At 46.6% G+C, this 17,243-nt stretch overlaps 1 protein-coding gene across 1 annotated transcript; it reads right to left on the bottom strand.

The window, feature by feature from the left end:
- Nucleotides 1-121: 121 nt before the first annotated feature.
- On the bottom strand, nucleotides 122-14,784 carry GPI (glucose-6-phosphate isomerase). Its single transcript, XM_073659779.1, has 18 exons — nucleotides 14,533-14,784; nucleotides 12,538-12,628; nucleotides 11,912-11,980; nucleotides 10,288-10,407; nucleotides 10,131-10,214; nucleotides 9,910-10,056; nucleotides 7,582-7,653; nucleotides 7,443-7,487; nucleotides 7,258-7,311; nucleotides 3,677-3,737; nucleotides 2,855-2,898; nucleotides 2,571-2,723; nucleotides 2,360-2,489; nucleotides 1,664-1,740; nucleotides 1,025-1,153; nucleotides 852-927; nucleotides 674-740; nucleotides 122-548 (listed from the first exon to the last, which is right to left on the bottom strand). Exons 1-18 carry the CDS (start codon nucleotides 14,649-14,651, stop codon nucleotides 425-427), a joined length of 1,662 nt encoding a protein of 553 aa, XP_073515880.1. The 5' UTR covers nucleotides 14,652-14,784; the 3' UTR covers nucleotides 122-424.
- Nucleotides 14,785-17,243: the final 2,459 nt, after the last annotated feature.

The following is a 17,243-nucleotide window of genomic DNA, read 5'->3' as shown; positions in this document are numbered from 1 at the left end:
TAACAGGCAGCCAGAACGTGCTGTAGCCACCATTTAGACTCTGGCCTTGAAACTAGTCTTATTCAGCAAACTCTCCTGATCCACGGGGCTTAAACCCAAAAAGAGCAAAGTGACACCGACATCTGGTCTGTGATAAGTTTTATTCTGTAAACCGTTATTTGCACAGGACAGGACAATGCAAAACAGAACATCCAAGTGCTGGGGAGATGTGGGTCCACTAGTCCAGGCCCCGTTAACTATTATAGTGCCCCCTGCCATGGTGTTTGGAACAGTGCAGTTATATCTATGCGGTGTGTACAGGACAACTCCCATCGCTTCTCCCCTCCACTAACAATTACACGAGACAAGGACAGACAGTCAGGAAAGTGCCTTCTGCTAAAAGCTGAGACCAGGAGACATCAGATGTCCAGACGCCGAGTGCGGCTCATAATCTGTGCTTCTTGTAGAAGTTGATCAGGCCGTTTGTGGAGGAGTCGTGAGAAGAGACGGCGGCATCGGACTCCAGTTCCGGCTCTATTTTCTTGGCCAGTTGCTTCCCGAGTTCAACACTGCAGAGAAAAGCAGAAAGTCATCACCAGCGCAAGAGAAATACATGACTGCCTTCTTCCAGAAACATTGCCACCGTCTTCCATAGGTTAGATATAGTACTGCAGCTCTGATCCATTTGGCTCACCCCCACTGGTCGTAACTGTTGATGTCCCACACGACCCCTTGAACGAAGATTTTGTGTTCATACATGGCTAGAAGATCAGAAAGAAGTCTGGGGTCAGTTAAAGATCAAATCCAAGAGATGTGGCCATTGCTGCCGTCTACACGGCCTGAAACACCAAGAATATGTAGAAGACGCTCACCGATTAAAGCTCCCAAGATGAAGGGGCTGAGCTTGTTGAACACTATAGAATTGGTTGGTCGGTTTCCTTCAAATACCTATAAAAAGGGAAAAAAAAAAAAAAAAAGTTAGATGGAAACAGTCAATATGCAGACGATGTACAGTGGATAGATTTTATTTAAGCATATTCTTTACCTTGTGTGGGAGCAGTTTCTCCAGGGCCTCTCCGGACAGTCCGGACGCTTGCAGCTCGGCCTTCGCCTCTTCTGTAGACTTCCCCTTCATCAGCGCCTCAGTCTGGGCCAGGAAGTTAGCCATCAGGATCTAGCGCAGAATAAAAAGAAGGGAAGTCAATCGACTCTGGCCAAAATAATAAAAACTTACATTTCCTTGTGAGTGTTCTGTACAGGAGTCTCAGACAGACATGGCCCCTTTCTCACAATGGCCAACTATGACACAACCCTTTGATGAAGCATTTGAATTTGAAACCTTTGTTGGATGTGGTCATTGAGAGTTCACCTATACAGCAAGTATATAGAATATATTTTAGATTTACTACAGAAATCAGCTTTGTAGTGGAGACTGGAGCCTCCTCCTGATGCCCACCAGGACCCTCCTAATCTGTGTCACACTATGGGCCCGAGTCATTATTGCATTTACAGTCTTTATTTTTCCAAAGTTACTTTGGGTTGGAGGGTTTTTCGTGCTTGGTTTGTTTTCATTCAATTTTAAAGTTTCAAAACCGTATAAGACAAAAAAAAAAAAAAAAAAAAAAAAATGTGATTTTTTTGTTCAACCTTATATTATCCCCTATTTTGTTCCCTTGCCTCTTACCTTGTGATGAAGCCCGTCACGGATTGGGTGTTGGGTCTGTGCCGGTATCATGAAGTCACAAGGGATCATTCGAGTGCCTGTGGTGGAATTCCAGTTAAAACAGTGTGAATTAACTAATATGGATTTGTACGTTGAGAGAAAAATTATTAAACTATATAGAAGTTGGAACAAGTAGTAGGGTCACTGCAGAAATTTATTTCGATTTCTTACATTTACTAAGTGTTGCATTTTACAGTTTGGACACTAGATGGCGACATTAAACCTTCACAGCTGCACTGGTCATGGCTTTAGCTACCCTTCCTGGCAGCAGAGTGCCCCCCTAACAACACAGGTCTACCCACGGACCCCCTCCCCCCCCCTCAGAAGGTCAGATACAGCACCGTCCTAGCTACAGGAGCCAAACAAGGCACAGAAAGTGGTACACGTGCATCCAGTGCAAAGAAACCCCATAGGAGGAGATGCATGGTGCAGCAGATGATTTGGGGGGGTGGGGGGATATATTATATATAAAAAAAAACACTACGAGTGCTGGCACCCAGTGGGGGTCCGACCCGTCAGTAAGTGATCAACTAATTGGTGACTTCTTTCCACTGGACAACCCCTTTAAGATCAGGCCATAAATATCCCCAAAACCCCCCTTTAAGTGCAGGAGCAATGTATACAGCGTGCGATACAAGAGCGGCCCCCCAGACCCACCCTGGTGTATGAGCTGGTAGAAGGCGTGCTGCCCGTTGGTGCCAGGCTCTCCCCACACTACAGGGCCGGTGTTGTAGTTGACCCGAGCTCCGGTCTTGGTGATGTATTTCCCGTTGGACTCCATGTCTCCCTGCGAAAGGTGAGAATATGACGGTCATCTACCAAATACAAGGGATGTCCTGCAAGAGGGAAGGATCGGTGCGGCACAGACCTGCTGGAAATAGGCTGCAAACCGATGCATGTACTGATCGTAGGGGAGCAGGGCCTGAGTCTCGCAGCCGTAGAAGTTAATGTACCAGACGCCCAGCATGGCCAGGATCACTGGGATGTTGTTTTCAAGAGGAGAATTGTAGAAGTGATTGTCCTGGAAAGCAAAGAGAAAAGGCTCAATATGGCAGCAGGGTGGTCACAGGGGACGATTGGACTATGGGTAAGACGTGAAAGTGCTCGGATAAGAAGTCTGCAAACGTGAGAAAAGAATAAAATAGACCTCACCATCCAGTGAGCTCCGGCAAGAAGCTTCTCAAAGTTATCAAAGCCTAAAGAGTTGAAAGGAATAAAATATATATATTACACATCTACTATATAATCTGCTTATCCCGTCTGTCCAGGAAATCACGCGTCGCTGATTGGCCGCGGCCTGACCAATCAGCGACGCGGGATTTCAGAACAAGATGGCGGTCGTTAGCGGCTCATCTGCCGCACGGAGGTCAGCGGCGATGCAGCCGGGAGATGACAGGCGCTAGACGGTCATCTCCCGTCTGCTCGCAGCGGAAGTACCCGCACAGGCAGCGCCGCTCCCCGGTCCTCACTAACAGTTCGCTGATTGGTGGCAGCCACCACCATTCAGCGATATTGGCGCGAAATTTAAAACACCGCTGACCTGATTGGTTGCGGCCGGCCGCAACCAATCAGCGACTGGCACAGCCCAGCCGCAAATTGGCGCCGGATTTGAAACACGCAGGCCACCGTCGGGAGATCAGCGGCGATGCAGCCGGGAGATGACCGGTGCTAGCAGCAGCAGTACCCCAACAATCGGCCTCGCTCCCCGGTCCTCCCTTCACACTAGCCGCATGGTCAGTGATGTTGTCCCAAGCACTATTGACAACATGATGTAGTTACAAAATTCATTAGGGGCCCCTGGGGGATACATTGGGGGGTTAATTTAAAGTAGTGCACAACCCATTTAAACACTGCTTCGCTGATTAGTCGCGCCCGGTCGGCCACATACATATTCTAGAATACACCATGCATTAGAATCGGGCCACCATCTAGTGCATATTTTACCTGGACCGGACATCTGCATGGGACACTTACCAACATGAAGGGCTATGGAGAGGCCGATGGCGGACCAGAGAGAATAGCGACCGCCGACCCACTAAAGGGGAGAAGAGAGAATGAATGATTGTTAGGCTATGTGCCCACGTAGCAGATTTGATGCAGAGCGTTTTTTGCCTCTCTGGCAGAAAAAAAAAAAAAAAAAAAAAAAAAAAAAACGTATGCAGATTTACATGCGTTTTTAGCATCACTTGGAAAAGTGCTTGACAAGTTGGTCACACTATATAAAGCCATGCAACTGGCATGGATTTATATAGTGTGACCAAGTAATAGTAATAAATATATTATTTATTTATAATTTATATTATTATACTCACCTTCCGGTGTCGTCTCTGCTGCGTCCGGTCTCTTGCAATGCTCGCGGTGGTGTGAAGGACCTGCGGTGACGTCATTGAGTCATGTGATGGGTCACATGACTCAGTGACGTCATGGCAGGTCCTTCACAACAGCGCGAGCATTGCAAGAGACTGGACAAAACACCAGGAAGGCGAGTATAATCTTTATTTTAAATTCTTTTTTTTACAGTTTCTATGGTACCCAGGTCTGGAGGAGACTCTCCTCCAGACTTGGGTACCATCCACACATTAGAACGTGCCAATTCCGCAAGACTGCATCTGTACTTGCATTAGAACGCGCCAATTACGCAAGACTGCATCTGTACTTGCGTAATTGGCGCGTTCTAATGCAAGTCAATGGCGGCGATTACGCTGCGTGTCCGCAAAATTAATGGACATGCTGCGTATTTGAGCGCAGCATGGGCACTGAAAGTGCGGAATTGCATTGGAGACCATGGGGGAAGGTTTACCAAGCGTTTACTCTGCGGAAATTCCGCAGCGTAAACGCTTGAAAAACGCATCGTGGGCACACAGCCTTATACAGTGGCTTGTCACCCCCTTGGCTTTTTACCCATTTTGTAACCTTAAATAAATATTTACACTCTGGTTGTAATCGGATTTGTGTGTGATGCATCAGCACTAAGTAGTCTAAGGCTATGTGCCCACGATGCAGAAATGCTCAGGATTTTTTCCTGAGCGCTTCTGCATCTCCCTGGCAGAAAAAACACATGCGGATTTTACATGCTTTTTCCTGCCAGGGACAAGCGGATGTGAAGCGTTCTTCACATGCATTTCCGCATGCGGGTTGACAAGCGCTTTCCAAGCAATTTTAGCATCACTTGGAAAGTGCTTGACAATTTGGTCACACTATATAAATCCATGCAAACGGCATGGATTTATATAGTGTGACCGTAAAGAATGGTAAAAAAATAAGTCTATACTTACCTTCCGATGGCCCTCGGAGTCTTGCTTCACTCAGTCCTGGCTTGCCGGCAGCTGGTGGTACACTCCACTGAAGGATCTGCCGTCACATGACTATGATTGTCAGCGCAGGTCCTTCAGTCCACCGCGATCTGCCGGCAAGCAAAGAGAAGGAGACCGGGCGCCATCAGATGGTAAATATATACACCCCCCCCCCACCCCCCCACAGGTTCTATGGTACCCGGGTCCGGAGGAGAGCGCAAGCGCTCCGCAGTGTCTCTGAAGGATGACAAGCTGGATGGCAGCGCCCTGCTACCATCCAGCCTGCCATCTCAATGCCATCCCAGCGTGGGAGAATTCTCCTGCTCAAGCGGTGACATCATTTGCCGGCACCGCATGCGCAGGAGAATTCTCCCACGCTGTCAGTGACGTGCATGAGGTGAGCAGAGTTCATTGGACATGAACTCGGCTCATCTGGATGCCGTCACAGCGAGACACTGAGGAGCTTCTCAGTGTCTGCGGCATGGCAAGCTGGATGGCAGCGTTCTGCTGCGATCCAGCCTGTCATGTGAATGTAGCAGAGCTGGAGCCGTCCTGGGAACCATGGAAAGGTAAGGATGAGGTTGCTTTATTATTTTTCTTTTATTGCAGGAGATCGTTGGCTTCAGCTGGAATGGGCGTGGTGGTAAGTATGGTTTAATTTAGAACAATAAAGAATTGTGTCTTTATTTCAATTAAAGGACTTTATTCTGGGTGTTTGTGTTTTCTTTTAACTTTCACTATGGGGTTAGTAATGGGGGTGTCTTATAGACGCCTCTCCATTACTAACCTGGGCTTGATGTCAGCTGGCATTATAAGCTGACATCAACTCCAGCCCTATTACCCCACTGCCACCGCTACAGGGCAGTGGGAAGAGCGAGGCTAAGTGCCAGAATTGGCGCATCCTATGGATGCGCCATTTCTGGGGCGGCTGACGGCTGGTGTTTCTAGCCTGGGAGGGGGCCAATATTCATGGCACCCTTCCTGGGCTATTAATATCAGCCCCCAGCTGTCTGCCTAGCTTTTGATAGCTATTAAAATAGGGGGGACCCCCACATTTTTTTTTTTTTTTTTTTTTGGGTCCCCCATTTTAATAGCTGATAAAGGCTAGGTATTCAGCTGGGGCTGATATTAGTAGCCTGGGAAGCTCCGTGGGTTTTACCCCCTTCCCAGACTTCAAACATCTGCCCCAGCCGTCTGCTTAACCTCCGCTAGAGACTAAAATTACGCAAATTTTTTTTTTTTTTTTTTTTTTTTTTTAATAAATCCTTTATTTTAACACTAACAATTACAGTAACCAACACTGTCACTGTACTTCTTATATATGTGATTGACATGTTTCTATCTATCTAATCTATGTGTGATGCTTTATTCTTTCTGTTCTAAATATTCGGGTACCGGTGTATGCCGCTGATGCCGAATTGCCGGCTTTTCATGTTTCACTGTGAGCACTGTTCCCATCGATTTGGGCAATCACTGTAATGCCACAACCACCATGGCTGTGACATTACAGTGAGTGGCAGACAATCCCTCCATGAGTGGTGCTCTAAATAGTGCCAAACCTGCAAGGAGGGGACCCGAGCATCTCGAAAATACTCGGCGAGCTCCGAGCATCTTGAGTACTGAGACGCTCGGGCGAGTACCGAGCATGCTCGCTCATCACTAATGCAAACCCCAAAAAAAAAAAAAAAAAAAAAATATATTATATTATATTATATTATATTATATTATATTATATTATATTATATTATATTATATTATATTATATTATATTATATTATATTATATTATATTATATTATATTATATTATATTATATTATATTATATTATATTATATTATATTATATTATATTATATTATATTATATTTATATATATATATATATATAGAAAAGTGAGATCCCAGGTTGTGAGGCAGCAAAACACGAAAGACACCAAGGGCGGGGGGTGTGAATACTTTCACAAGCTACTGTATATTGTCCTAGAATTCACAGTGGCCTTGTCCCATCCGAGGTTGGCCAGAACAACTGACCTTTAGGTACAGTAGGGTGGCCGCCTTGTAAATGACAAGAAAGGTCGGACCCCAGAATAACCCAGCAGGGACGGGTCAGGTTACCGGTCAGCTGTCTGTATCCCAGACTGATCACCAGCACTGCAAACTCAAAACATGCCCCAACAGCGGGGACACTACTGAGAGTTGTGGTTCTACGACAGCTGAAGAGAACAACTGCCAGTCTAGCACTACCACTCCCATCAGATACTCACATCCCAGAACTCAAACATATTGGCCGTGTCGATTCCAAAATCTTTCACTTTTGGCTGCAAAATAAAAAGAATGCAGGGTTAATGCAGTGATATCTCACTGTTGCAAAACTACAACTCCCACCAGGGCATGCTGGTAGTTGTAGTTCTGCAACAACTGGATGCACTGAAGATAAGAGAGCGCTTACTGCGTTGGTAGAGAGGGCAACAAAGTGCTTGGCTACTGCCGACGGCTGAAAGAAACAAGAGCACATTAAGGAACCAAATCCATGGCCGACACAAGAGGGCGCAGATGGAGGCGGCCCGGTGCCAGCCTCAAGTACTCACATCCTTGGCGGCTTTTAGGAACCACTCCTTGGCGGTTTCAGCATTGGTGATTGTTTCCTGGGTGGTAAAAGTCTTAAAAAAAATAAAAAATAAAAATATGGAGTTGCTGAGATGTAGAACAAGGACATATATGACTTGCAAAACTTTTTTTTCTTACATGCATGTAATTTGAGCTAAAAATCTTTACAATTGGATTTTCGTTAGACATTTGGCCTTTACCCACAGTCATTAGGCGGTTGAGAGGGGCTCAGAAAAAGAGTTAAGTGACTTTATAACTGTCAGAATGAGCTGACTGAAGGATCCTCAGTTAACTCACAAACATTGAGGCTGTAGAAGGTGAATGGTGCAAAATTAAATCAATTTGTAAATATATTATAAATTACAGTGGTGGTCAAAAGTATTGGCACCCCTGCAATTCTGTCAGATAATACTCAGTTTCTTCCTGAAAATGATTGCAATCACAAATTCTTTGGTATTCTCTTCATTTAATTTGCTTGCAAGGAAAAAACACAAAAGAGAATGAAGCAAAAATCAAATCATTGATCATTTCACACAAAACTCCAAAAATGGGCCAGACAAAAGTATTGGCACCCTCAGCCTAATACTTGGTTGCACAACCGCTTCCGGTAACCATCAATGAGTTTCTTACAATGCTCTGCTGGAATTGTAGACCATTCTTCTTTGGAAAACTGCTCCAGGTCCCTGATATTTGAAGGGTGCCTTCTCCAAACTGCCATTTTGAGATCTCTCCACAGGTGTTCTATGGGATTCAGGTCTGGACTCATTGCTGGCCACCTTAGAAGTCTCCAGTGCTTTCTCTCAAACCATTTTATAGTGCTTTTGGAAGAGTGTTTTGGGTCATTGTCCTGCTGGAAGACCCATGACCTCTGAGGGAGACCCAGCTTTCTCACACTGGGCCCTACATTATGCTGCAAAATTTGTTGGTAGTCTTCAGACTTCATAATGCCATGCACACGGTCAAGCAGTCCAGTGCCAGAGACAGCAAAGCAACCCCAAAACATCAGGGAACCTCCGCCATGTTTGACTGTAGGGACAGTGTTCTTTTCTTTGAATGCCCCTTTTTTTTTTCCTGTACACTATGTTGATGCTTTTTGCCAAAAAGCTCTACCTTTGTCTCATCTGACCAGAGAACATTCTTCCAAAACGTTTTAGGCTTTCTCAGGTAAGTTTTGGCAAACTCCAGCCTGGCTTTTTTTAGGTGTCGGGGTAAGAAGTGGGGTCTTCCTGGGTATCCTACCATACAATCCCTTTTCATTCAGACGCCGACGCATAGTACGGGTTGACACTGTTGTACCCTCGGACTGCAGGGCAGCTTGAACTTGTTTGGATGTTAGTCGAGGTTCTTTATCCACCATCCGCACAATCTTGCGTTGAAATCTCTGGTCAATTTTTCTTTTCCGTCCACATCTAGGGAGGTTAGCCACAGTGCCATGGGCTTTACACTTCTTGATGACACTGCGCACGGAAGACACAGGAACATTCAGGTCTTTGGAGATGGACTTGTAGCCTTGAGATTGCTCATGCTTCCTCACAATTTGGTTTCTCAAGTCCTCAGACAGTTCTTTGGTCTTCTTTCTTTTCTCCATGCTCAATGTGGTACACACAAGGACACAGGACAGAGGTTGAGTCAACTTTAATCCATGTTAACTGGCTGCAAGTGTGATTTAGTTATTGCCAACACCTGTTAGGTGCCACAGGTAAGTTACAGGTGCTGGTAATTACACGAATTACAGAAGCATCACATGATTTTTCAAAGGGTGCCAATACTTTTGTCCACCCCCCTTTTTTAGGTTTGGTGTGGAATTATATCCAATTTGGCTTTAGGACAATTCTTTTTGCGTTTTTTCATTGAAGACAAATTAAATGAAGATAATAATACCAAAGAATTTGTGATTGCAATCATTTCCAGGAAGAAACTGAGTATTATCTGACAGAATTGAAGGGGTGCCAATACTTTTGGCCACCACTGTAATATATATATATATATATATATATTTATTTTTAGCCTGAATTTTATGCACTTTTGTAACAAAAAAAAAAAAATATATTAAAGTTGTATCCCCAAAAGTTGGACGACTCCTATGCAGCAGCACCAGTATAAAGGTTTGCTTCTTTAGAATTGTTCTTGTGCCAAAAGCTCCACCGGGCTCAGCACAGATCAGTAGTTATTTCAAATCTGCACTTTGCTGGGTGCTTGTGCACGAGGAGCAGTCGGCGTTCGCCCCCACACAAAGTGCAGACAGGACATGTGAAGAGTCCAGATACGGCCCCCCTGAGACGCTCTGCAGGGAGCGCAGCAGTCCTCACCTTGGATGCGATAATGAACAGCGTGCTCTCCGGGTTCAGCTCCGCCAGGGTTTTTGCCATGTGGGTCCCATCGATGTTGGAAACAAACCAGACGCGGGGGCCACCTTGGGAATACGGCTTCAGAGCCTCGGTGACCATCAATGGACCCTAGGACAGGACGACAGTCAGGTCATATAGTAACCTGATCAACAAGTCTGTAGCCAAATAGGTGCAATGCTTACCAGATCGGAGCCGCCGATTCCCACGTTCACCACATCGGTAATGGTCTTCCCGGTGTAACCCTTCCACTCCCCACCGCGCACCCTCTGAAGAAGAGCAAATGGCACATCATCCATAGAAGATGGGTTACGGCAGAAGACGGCAGAACGGGCATAGTACCTGGCAAAAAGCCTTCATCTTCTGCAAGACTGCATTGACTTCCGGCATCACATCCTTACCGTCCACCTGGATAGCAGTGTTTGATCGATTGCGCAGAGCGATGTGCAGCACAGCGCGATTCTGGGGGTGCAAGGAAACATGGGTGACAGGAGGAGCACAAGAGCCACCAGCCCCTAATACATATAGTGTATGTGCCCCTCCACGTTACCACAGGAGCTTTTCTGTCCTCCCATCAACATTAATACGGCATCTGCCTCTGCAGATGTAACAGCTCTGGGTCTTCTGCAAAAGTTTTCTATCAGATTTTGGGGGAATTTTTGCCTCCTCATCCAGAAGAGCATTTGTGAGGTCAGACCCTGATGTTGGAGGGAGCGGCCGGGCTCACAATCTCCATTTTTTGGCGTTGGATGAGGCTAAGGTTGGCTGTATGTGGCCGCTCAGGTTCTTACACCAAACTCCCCCTCCATGGCACAGTCATAGGGAACAGAAAAGTGTCTTCCCCAAAGCTGGAAGATACAATTGTCCACAATGTATTGTGCTGAAGTATTAAGATTTCCTATCACTGGAACTAAGGGCCCAATGCCGACCCCTGATAACAAGTCCATAGCATTATCCTCCTCCACCAAACTGTACAACGGGCACAGTGAGGTCGAAGGGTAACATTATCCTGAAATCAGCAAACAGAAGCGTGATCAGTCACTGCACAGAACACGTCTCCTCCAGAGTCCAGTGGTGGCGGCTTTACACCACTCCATCCGAAACGATGCTTGGTGATGTACGGCTGCATGCAGATGCTCGACCACTAAGCTCCTGGAGGGGGCCGCAGTGTTTGTGGTGAGGAGGTCTGGACTCTGCAGTTATGGAGTCAGTAAAGCGTTGGTGACTTTTCTGCCCCCCACTCTGTAACGTTACAGGGTCTCCACTTCATGCCAGAGTTGCTGTACTTCTTATTATCACTAACAGGTGATGGGGGAAGAAGTGTCATGGACGGACTTGTTACCCCAGTGGCTCCTACTACAGGACCGCGCTGGTATAAGTGGGCTCTGCATATAGCTGGTCACGTATACCCTATAGTGACCCCGCACGTACCAGGAGGTGGATACAGCAGTCACTGCCTACATCACATTCCTTCTTCTTATCTGCTGGGGATCAGCACAATTGAAAGATTGAATGAGAGATCCCTGCCAACAACAATAAGCCAACACCAATGTATACAATGCACTACAAAAAAAAAAAAAAAAAAGTTGGCTAAAAGTTCAGATTGGCACCGAGTGAAAGAAATGTGTGGGGGGGCGAGACTGAACCTGACCGCCCTGTACAGTATGGAGAGCGCACCCTCAGGGAAGCTGGCATCTCTGATGCCAAACCGTTCAGTCCACACCCGCTGATCCTACCAAGATTACAACCCAGGGAAGAAAAATGCCTTGTCATGCAGGGTGAAGCATTCTTCTTTAAAAATCTCAACTCCTGGATTCCAGACACGTTGCCGATTATTCGTAGGCAGAGCAAAAGAAAAAAAAAAAAAACACCTGTATATTTCTAAATAACTAAGGACAATGCAAAATTGTGGTAAAGAAGGACAGTCTCAGAAAAGATAGGGCACTGAAAGGGTTACAGCCAATACCTCGGTGAAGTTTATCTTTTCGGCGGTGAACATGCACTTTCTGGCAGCCTCCACGCCTCTTGACTGGGCCTGAAAGATGTAAAAATAGAGCGTCAGATGACAGCCGATGACAAGTCCCCCTCCCTAGACTGGAGTATAACCCCCATCCTCCTAGATAAAAAAAAAAAAAAAAAGGTCAAATGAGAGTGTGGACAGGTGATCGATGCAGCAGTGACACCAGTGTCGGAGCGCACAAGGACACATCCACTTGTCAGGGGGCTGCAATGTGCATCTCTGGGGTCCCCTTTGTTATAAAAGGGGCACATTAACCCTTACTTGGACTGGAATTTTCATAACAATCATAGGCAGGAGAGGCCACATACTGGACCCATGTCATGGGCAGAGCGTCACTTTTATTCCTGGGCGTCTCTCCTGAGTAAGAGGAATTTGTGGCCGTTCTGTAACGTTCCTCCTTTGCACCATTTCTTAAAAATTGAGAAACGCGCATTTCGTTTTTTGTTTCCCCCCCCCTCCCGGCCACAATGATTGTGTTATAGACCGGAGATGAGCCAAGAGGAAAAGAGCGCAGGGTCATGAGAATATGGTCGGGTGAAGTGTAACAGCAGCACAGAGCATCTCAGCATTACCAGTTCTATCAGCTGCTTGAACAAGTCTTCCGTGATCAGGTTCTTGGAGTAATCCACCAAGATGTCTCCTTCTCCGGTGGCGAGGGTCTTGCTGTGAAGACAAGACCACGTTAAAAGTTTTTAGGACAACTTTTGAAGAAGTCAGATCTCTTCAAAAATCTTTATCAGCCCAAGAGGGTGCACTTACTTATTACAGCCAGTGACCCAGGACAGGTCCATTTATGGGGGGGGTGGTGTGTGTGTGTGTGTGTGTGTGTGTGTGTGTGTGTGTGTGTGTGTGTGTGTGTGTGTGTGTGTGTGTGTGTGTGTGTGTGTGTGTGTGTGTGTGTGTGTGTGTCTACAGATGCCTATATGAAGCGGGCGATTGGGGGTCCAAAAACTGAGGGTCCCGGGCGCATATCATGTCCTATAAGCAACATTATGTTTGTGGGTGCACACTTTTTTTTTTCTTTAAATGTCATCCTAGACACTGTGCAATTCTTCCCGGTGTCATCATGCCAGCCTTGCCCCATCGACAACCACAAGTAGGAGACTTCCTTTATGTCATATTACAAAATGATGTTCCTCAATCATCTGTGTAAACTGCAGCCGGGAAATATGAGGTCTCCTCCACACAGCCGTGCCCCTGCCAAGGGATCTGCACCCGCAGAGCGAAGGGCAGCCGGGGTGAGGAAGCCGCCACTGAAGGTTATGCTAAATATAATCATGCAAGAGAAAAAAAAAAAAAAGCCTGCATGACAGCAGAGACCCCCGAGCCTATAAGACTGCAGGGGCCAGACCCTCATCTTACCAGATACTTGAAGCTCTTCACCCCTGTGTCATCCACATATCAGGGGCTGTGGAGGGGGACTGACTAAACCGCAGTCACCCTAAAGACAGCTGCAGGGATAGGAGAAGAGGGTAAAGGTACCCCTGTGGCCTCCAGAGACAGCATAGTGGCCCCTGATCACCTGACTGTGCAGGAAACCTCAGCGTGGCCCTACAGAAGGGAACGGGGCTGCAGATGGGGAACAAACGTGTAGTTTCTGAAACAGTGCAAGAGGCTTAAAGGCGTCGTCATCAGACCTGGGGCCCTATAACATATGGGGCCACCAAGACAGGGATCAAGTAGTGGCTCATTACATTCATTATACATGAAATGTCATCACATTAGCAGCCATTAGGGGGCAGTATACATGATAATGATAAACAGCAAGGGGGACACGCACTGGACGCAGCAGAGAGAAAACCCCTCCACTATACAGAGCATCACACCCATCCCCAGGAGCTGACACTCTACTCTCCCCAGTCCACTAGGACTAGGACACTGAGGCTTCATCAATCTTAGAGGGATTGTCCATCATGAACTAGTAGGGGGACAGATGCCTCAGCAGATCTGAAGACTACAACTCCCAGCATGCCACTGTAATACAGACCCCACCCCCCAATGTGTCACTGCACATACAGAACCACAAGGATGAATGAAGGGCGCAGGATGCTGCTCAGGTCACTGCTGCAGCAAGTGTGACTCATCCCTGGTGGGGCCCCCACCCACTGCTGCACCACCAGGGACCCCCACTGCCATCCACCAGTCATTAACCCCTTCAGTAGCACCAGCACAGACAGGCAACCTGCACTAATCCTCTACAGGCCCCTGAAGCCTGCAGGGTAGTCCAAGGATGATGACCCCCAGGGGTATGAATAAAGCCCTCCCCCCTCCATAGGGCTTCCTCTACACAAGGTGCAGTTACAGAACAGAAGGGAATAAACATTTGCAGCATTGTTACATTGTATCCATCAACCCCATTCTAAGCAGCACAGCTCCTTTCATCAAGCAAGGGGTTAATTTTAAAGTGACAGCGCAGTAGATTTGCGCATGACAGTTAACTCTTTAGGCTAAGGAAAAGCAATGATCATGCAGGAAAAGGGGAGAGAGAAAAAAATATAAAATTTGCACTTGCATCCAAGGAAGGGTTAAAATCTTGAAATTGTAGAAATGACGTCACATGACATTACCTGAACTTGCAGAACCTTTCCTTGTCGGCAGCGAACAGCTTCCTGAGGTTGAGGCCGGCATGGTTGGCTTCGTAGAACTTGGCGAGCTTCTGGTAGACGGGGTCACTGGTAAGCGCCATGGCGGAGACTGAGCTGTGCACGCAGGACCCGGAGCTGAGAGCGGACAGAGAAGACGGCGCCGGGGACGCCTCTTATAGGGAATCAGAGGTCTGTGCGCGGAGGGAGGAGACACGCCCACCTCAGCCGCACCACGTGTCGCAGCAACAGCCAATAGGACGCTTCGTGTTCTGCCGAGCCCACTCGCTCTGTCGCTTGGCGCCCCGTCACGTGACCTCTTCTGTATGAAGAAGGAGGTGGCGGCCATGTTTGCGTAGACCAAACTCCACCAACCAAGAGAGGTTTGTCCATTGGCTAAGTTCACCAATATGGAGGCCAAAGAGAAGGCGTGCCAGCCATTTTACTGACTCTTGAGAGAGTATTGGAGCCTGTCAGTGGGGCGGCTCAGTTCAGGAGTTAGAGGGGTGTCTCAGTGTAGGTGTCATTGGCTGCAGACATTTTTTAACTGTTTTTTTTTTTTTACCTCTGCTTTACAAAAGCCATAGCAGTTACCTCCTATTAAAAATGTAGTATAGTTCTTCTGATTAGCTATGCTACTCATGTGCTGGGCAATGCAGTGGCTTAGGTATTCATGGTTCCAACCATTGACAACTGTCACTATGAGTGATCGTAACCATGGATACCTAAGCTACTGCAATGCCCTGCACATGGGGTAAGTGACCTAGCGAATCAGAAGAACTATACTACACTTCTAATTGGAGGTATTTGCTAATATTATTACACCTGCTACATATTGGGACAGGATCTTGGAGATGGGAATACCCCTTTAACTCTTTATTTTTCCACTTATGGTTGTTTTTCTCGTGCCGAACTAACGGTTTCATTGATTCAATTTTGGGGCAACTGCGACGCTTTCATCGCTTCTTATTGCATTTTTTTTGCAGCCCCCCCCCCCCAAAAAAAAAATGTTGACTTTTACATTTTTCTTTCTTTACTGCATTTACTGTAAGGGTTAAATAATCGTATAATGGAATAGATCGGACTTTTGTGGAGGCATCGATACTGACTGTGCTCAGTCTTTTATTTTGGATTTTAGAAAGGGGGGGGTGATTAAATCTTTTAGTTAGTTTTTCTGTAGTCCACCCTCACGGGACTTGAACAAGCCAAGGTAAAGCAGACAGCTGTGAGCTGATATTATCAGGCTGGGAAGATCCCTGGTTATTGGGGCCCACCTCAGCCAAAAAATACCAGCCCGCAGCCGCCTCAGAAGTGGTGCATCGCATGAGCTGTGCCAATTCCACCGCTTGGCCTGCCTCTTCCCGGTTGCCCTGGTTCGGTGGCAATAGGGGTAATAGTAATTGGGGTTGGTGACAGCTGTGATTTATCAAAATTCACTGCTGCCATCAAGTCCTGGGGTCAGTAATGGAAAGGCATCTATCAGACACCCCCATTACTGACCCGGTAATAAAAAAAATTAAAACACTGACTCACTTCCCGGCACCTGTGAATAGAGGTCACTTTACTGCTATTCACAGTCGCCGGAGACATCGGGGAACATGGACTATGTCGGAGCTTAATTTTTTATTACTGGGTTAGTAACGGGCGTGTCTGAGAGACGCCTCTCCATTTTTGACAAATCACAGCTGTCATCAACCTCAACTACCATTACCCCAATTGCCACTTCACCAGGGCAATCGGGAAGAGCAAAGGCGAAGCACCAGAATTGATGCATCTAATGTGATGCGCCAATTCTGGGGAGGCTGCGGGATGTTAGCTTTAGACTGGGGAGGGCCCAACAACCAGGGACCTTCCCAGCCTGATAATATCAGCACCCAGCTGTCTGCTTTACCTTGGCTGGTTATCAAAAATAGAGCTGTTAAGAGGCAGGTGCTGGCTGTGTAACAGCTCTTGAGCCCGTGTTGTGCATCCACACCCGCCGTTCGCTGTACATGTAGGAAGAAAGGGGTTAATAGCACCATTTTGGGGTACATTTTTTAACTTGTTTTTTGAGGAGCCTTTTTGCAGCAGGTCCGCTTGAAAAAAAGTCATTGAAAAAACGAGGAAAAAGTGCAAAAATGGCTCAGAAAACTGAAAATTCCCTTAGGATATGTGTACGCAATGTCCTTTTCAGGTGGACTCCGCTCTGAAAACCCCCTGAAAAAGCACCCAAAAAACGCTCAAAAGAATGAACATATGAATTCCTATGTAAAAACCTCTCGCCGCTCATATGTTCAGGCTTTTTTGAGCATCTTTTAACCATTTCAGGTCTCCCAAGATGCCAAACTGTTAAAATTAGTGACCTGATCGCTCTGGCGGTTTTTGCTCAGAAGACGCCGCAAACTGTGCAATAGAAGTCAATGGGACGGCTCAAAAGACGTCCAGGCGTCTTTCTGAGCAACCTGCCTGCATTTACACCTGAAAAACCGCGTGCGGAGTCTTCAATGTTGGAGTTAAAAAAATAAAAGGTTCGGAAAACCCCACTAAAAAAGACACCACAAAAAACCGCCAGTGGTCAGAAACACAGTCAAGAAACGACTCAAAAACCTCTAAAAAATGTTTCAGGAACAAAATAATGCTAAAGTTTCCTGAAGTGTCTTCCTATTGAAAAACTTGGCCGATTTGTCCCTCTGAAAGAGACGTTGTCACCACCACAA

The sequence above is a fragment of the Phyllobates terribilis genome, unplaced genomic scaffold (genome assembly GCF_046119375.1).
Source record: "Phyllobates terribilis strain yellow unplaced genomic scaffold, ASM4611937v1 Scaffold_14__1_contigs__length_39327217, whole genome shotgun sequence".
Taxonomy (NCBI): Eukaryota; Metazoa; Chordata; class Amphibia; order Anura; family Dendrobatidae; genus Phyllobates; species Phyllobates terribilis.
This window is presented reverse-complemented; position numbering and strand designations above follow the sequence as displayed.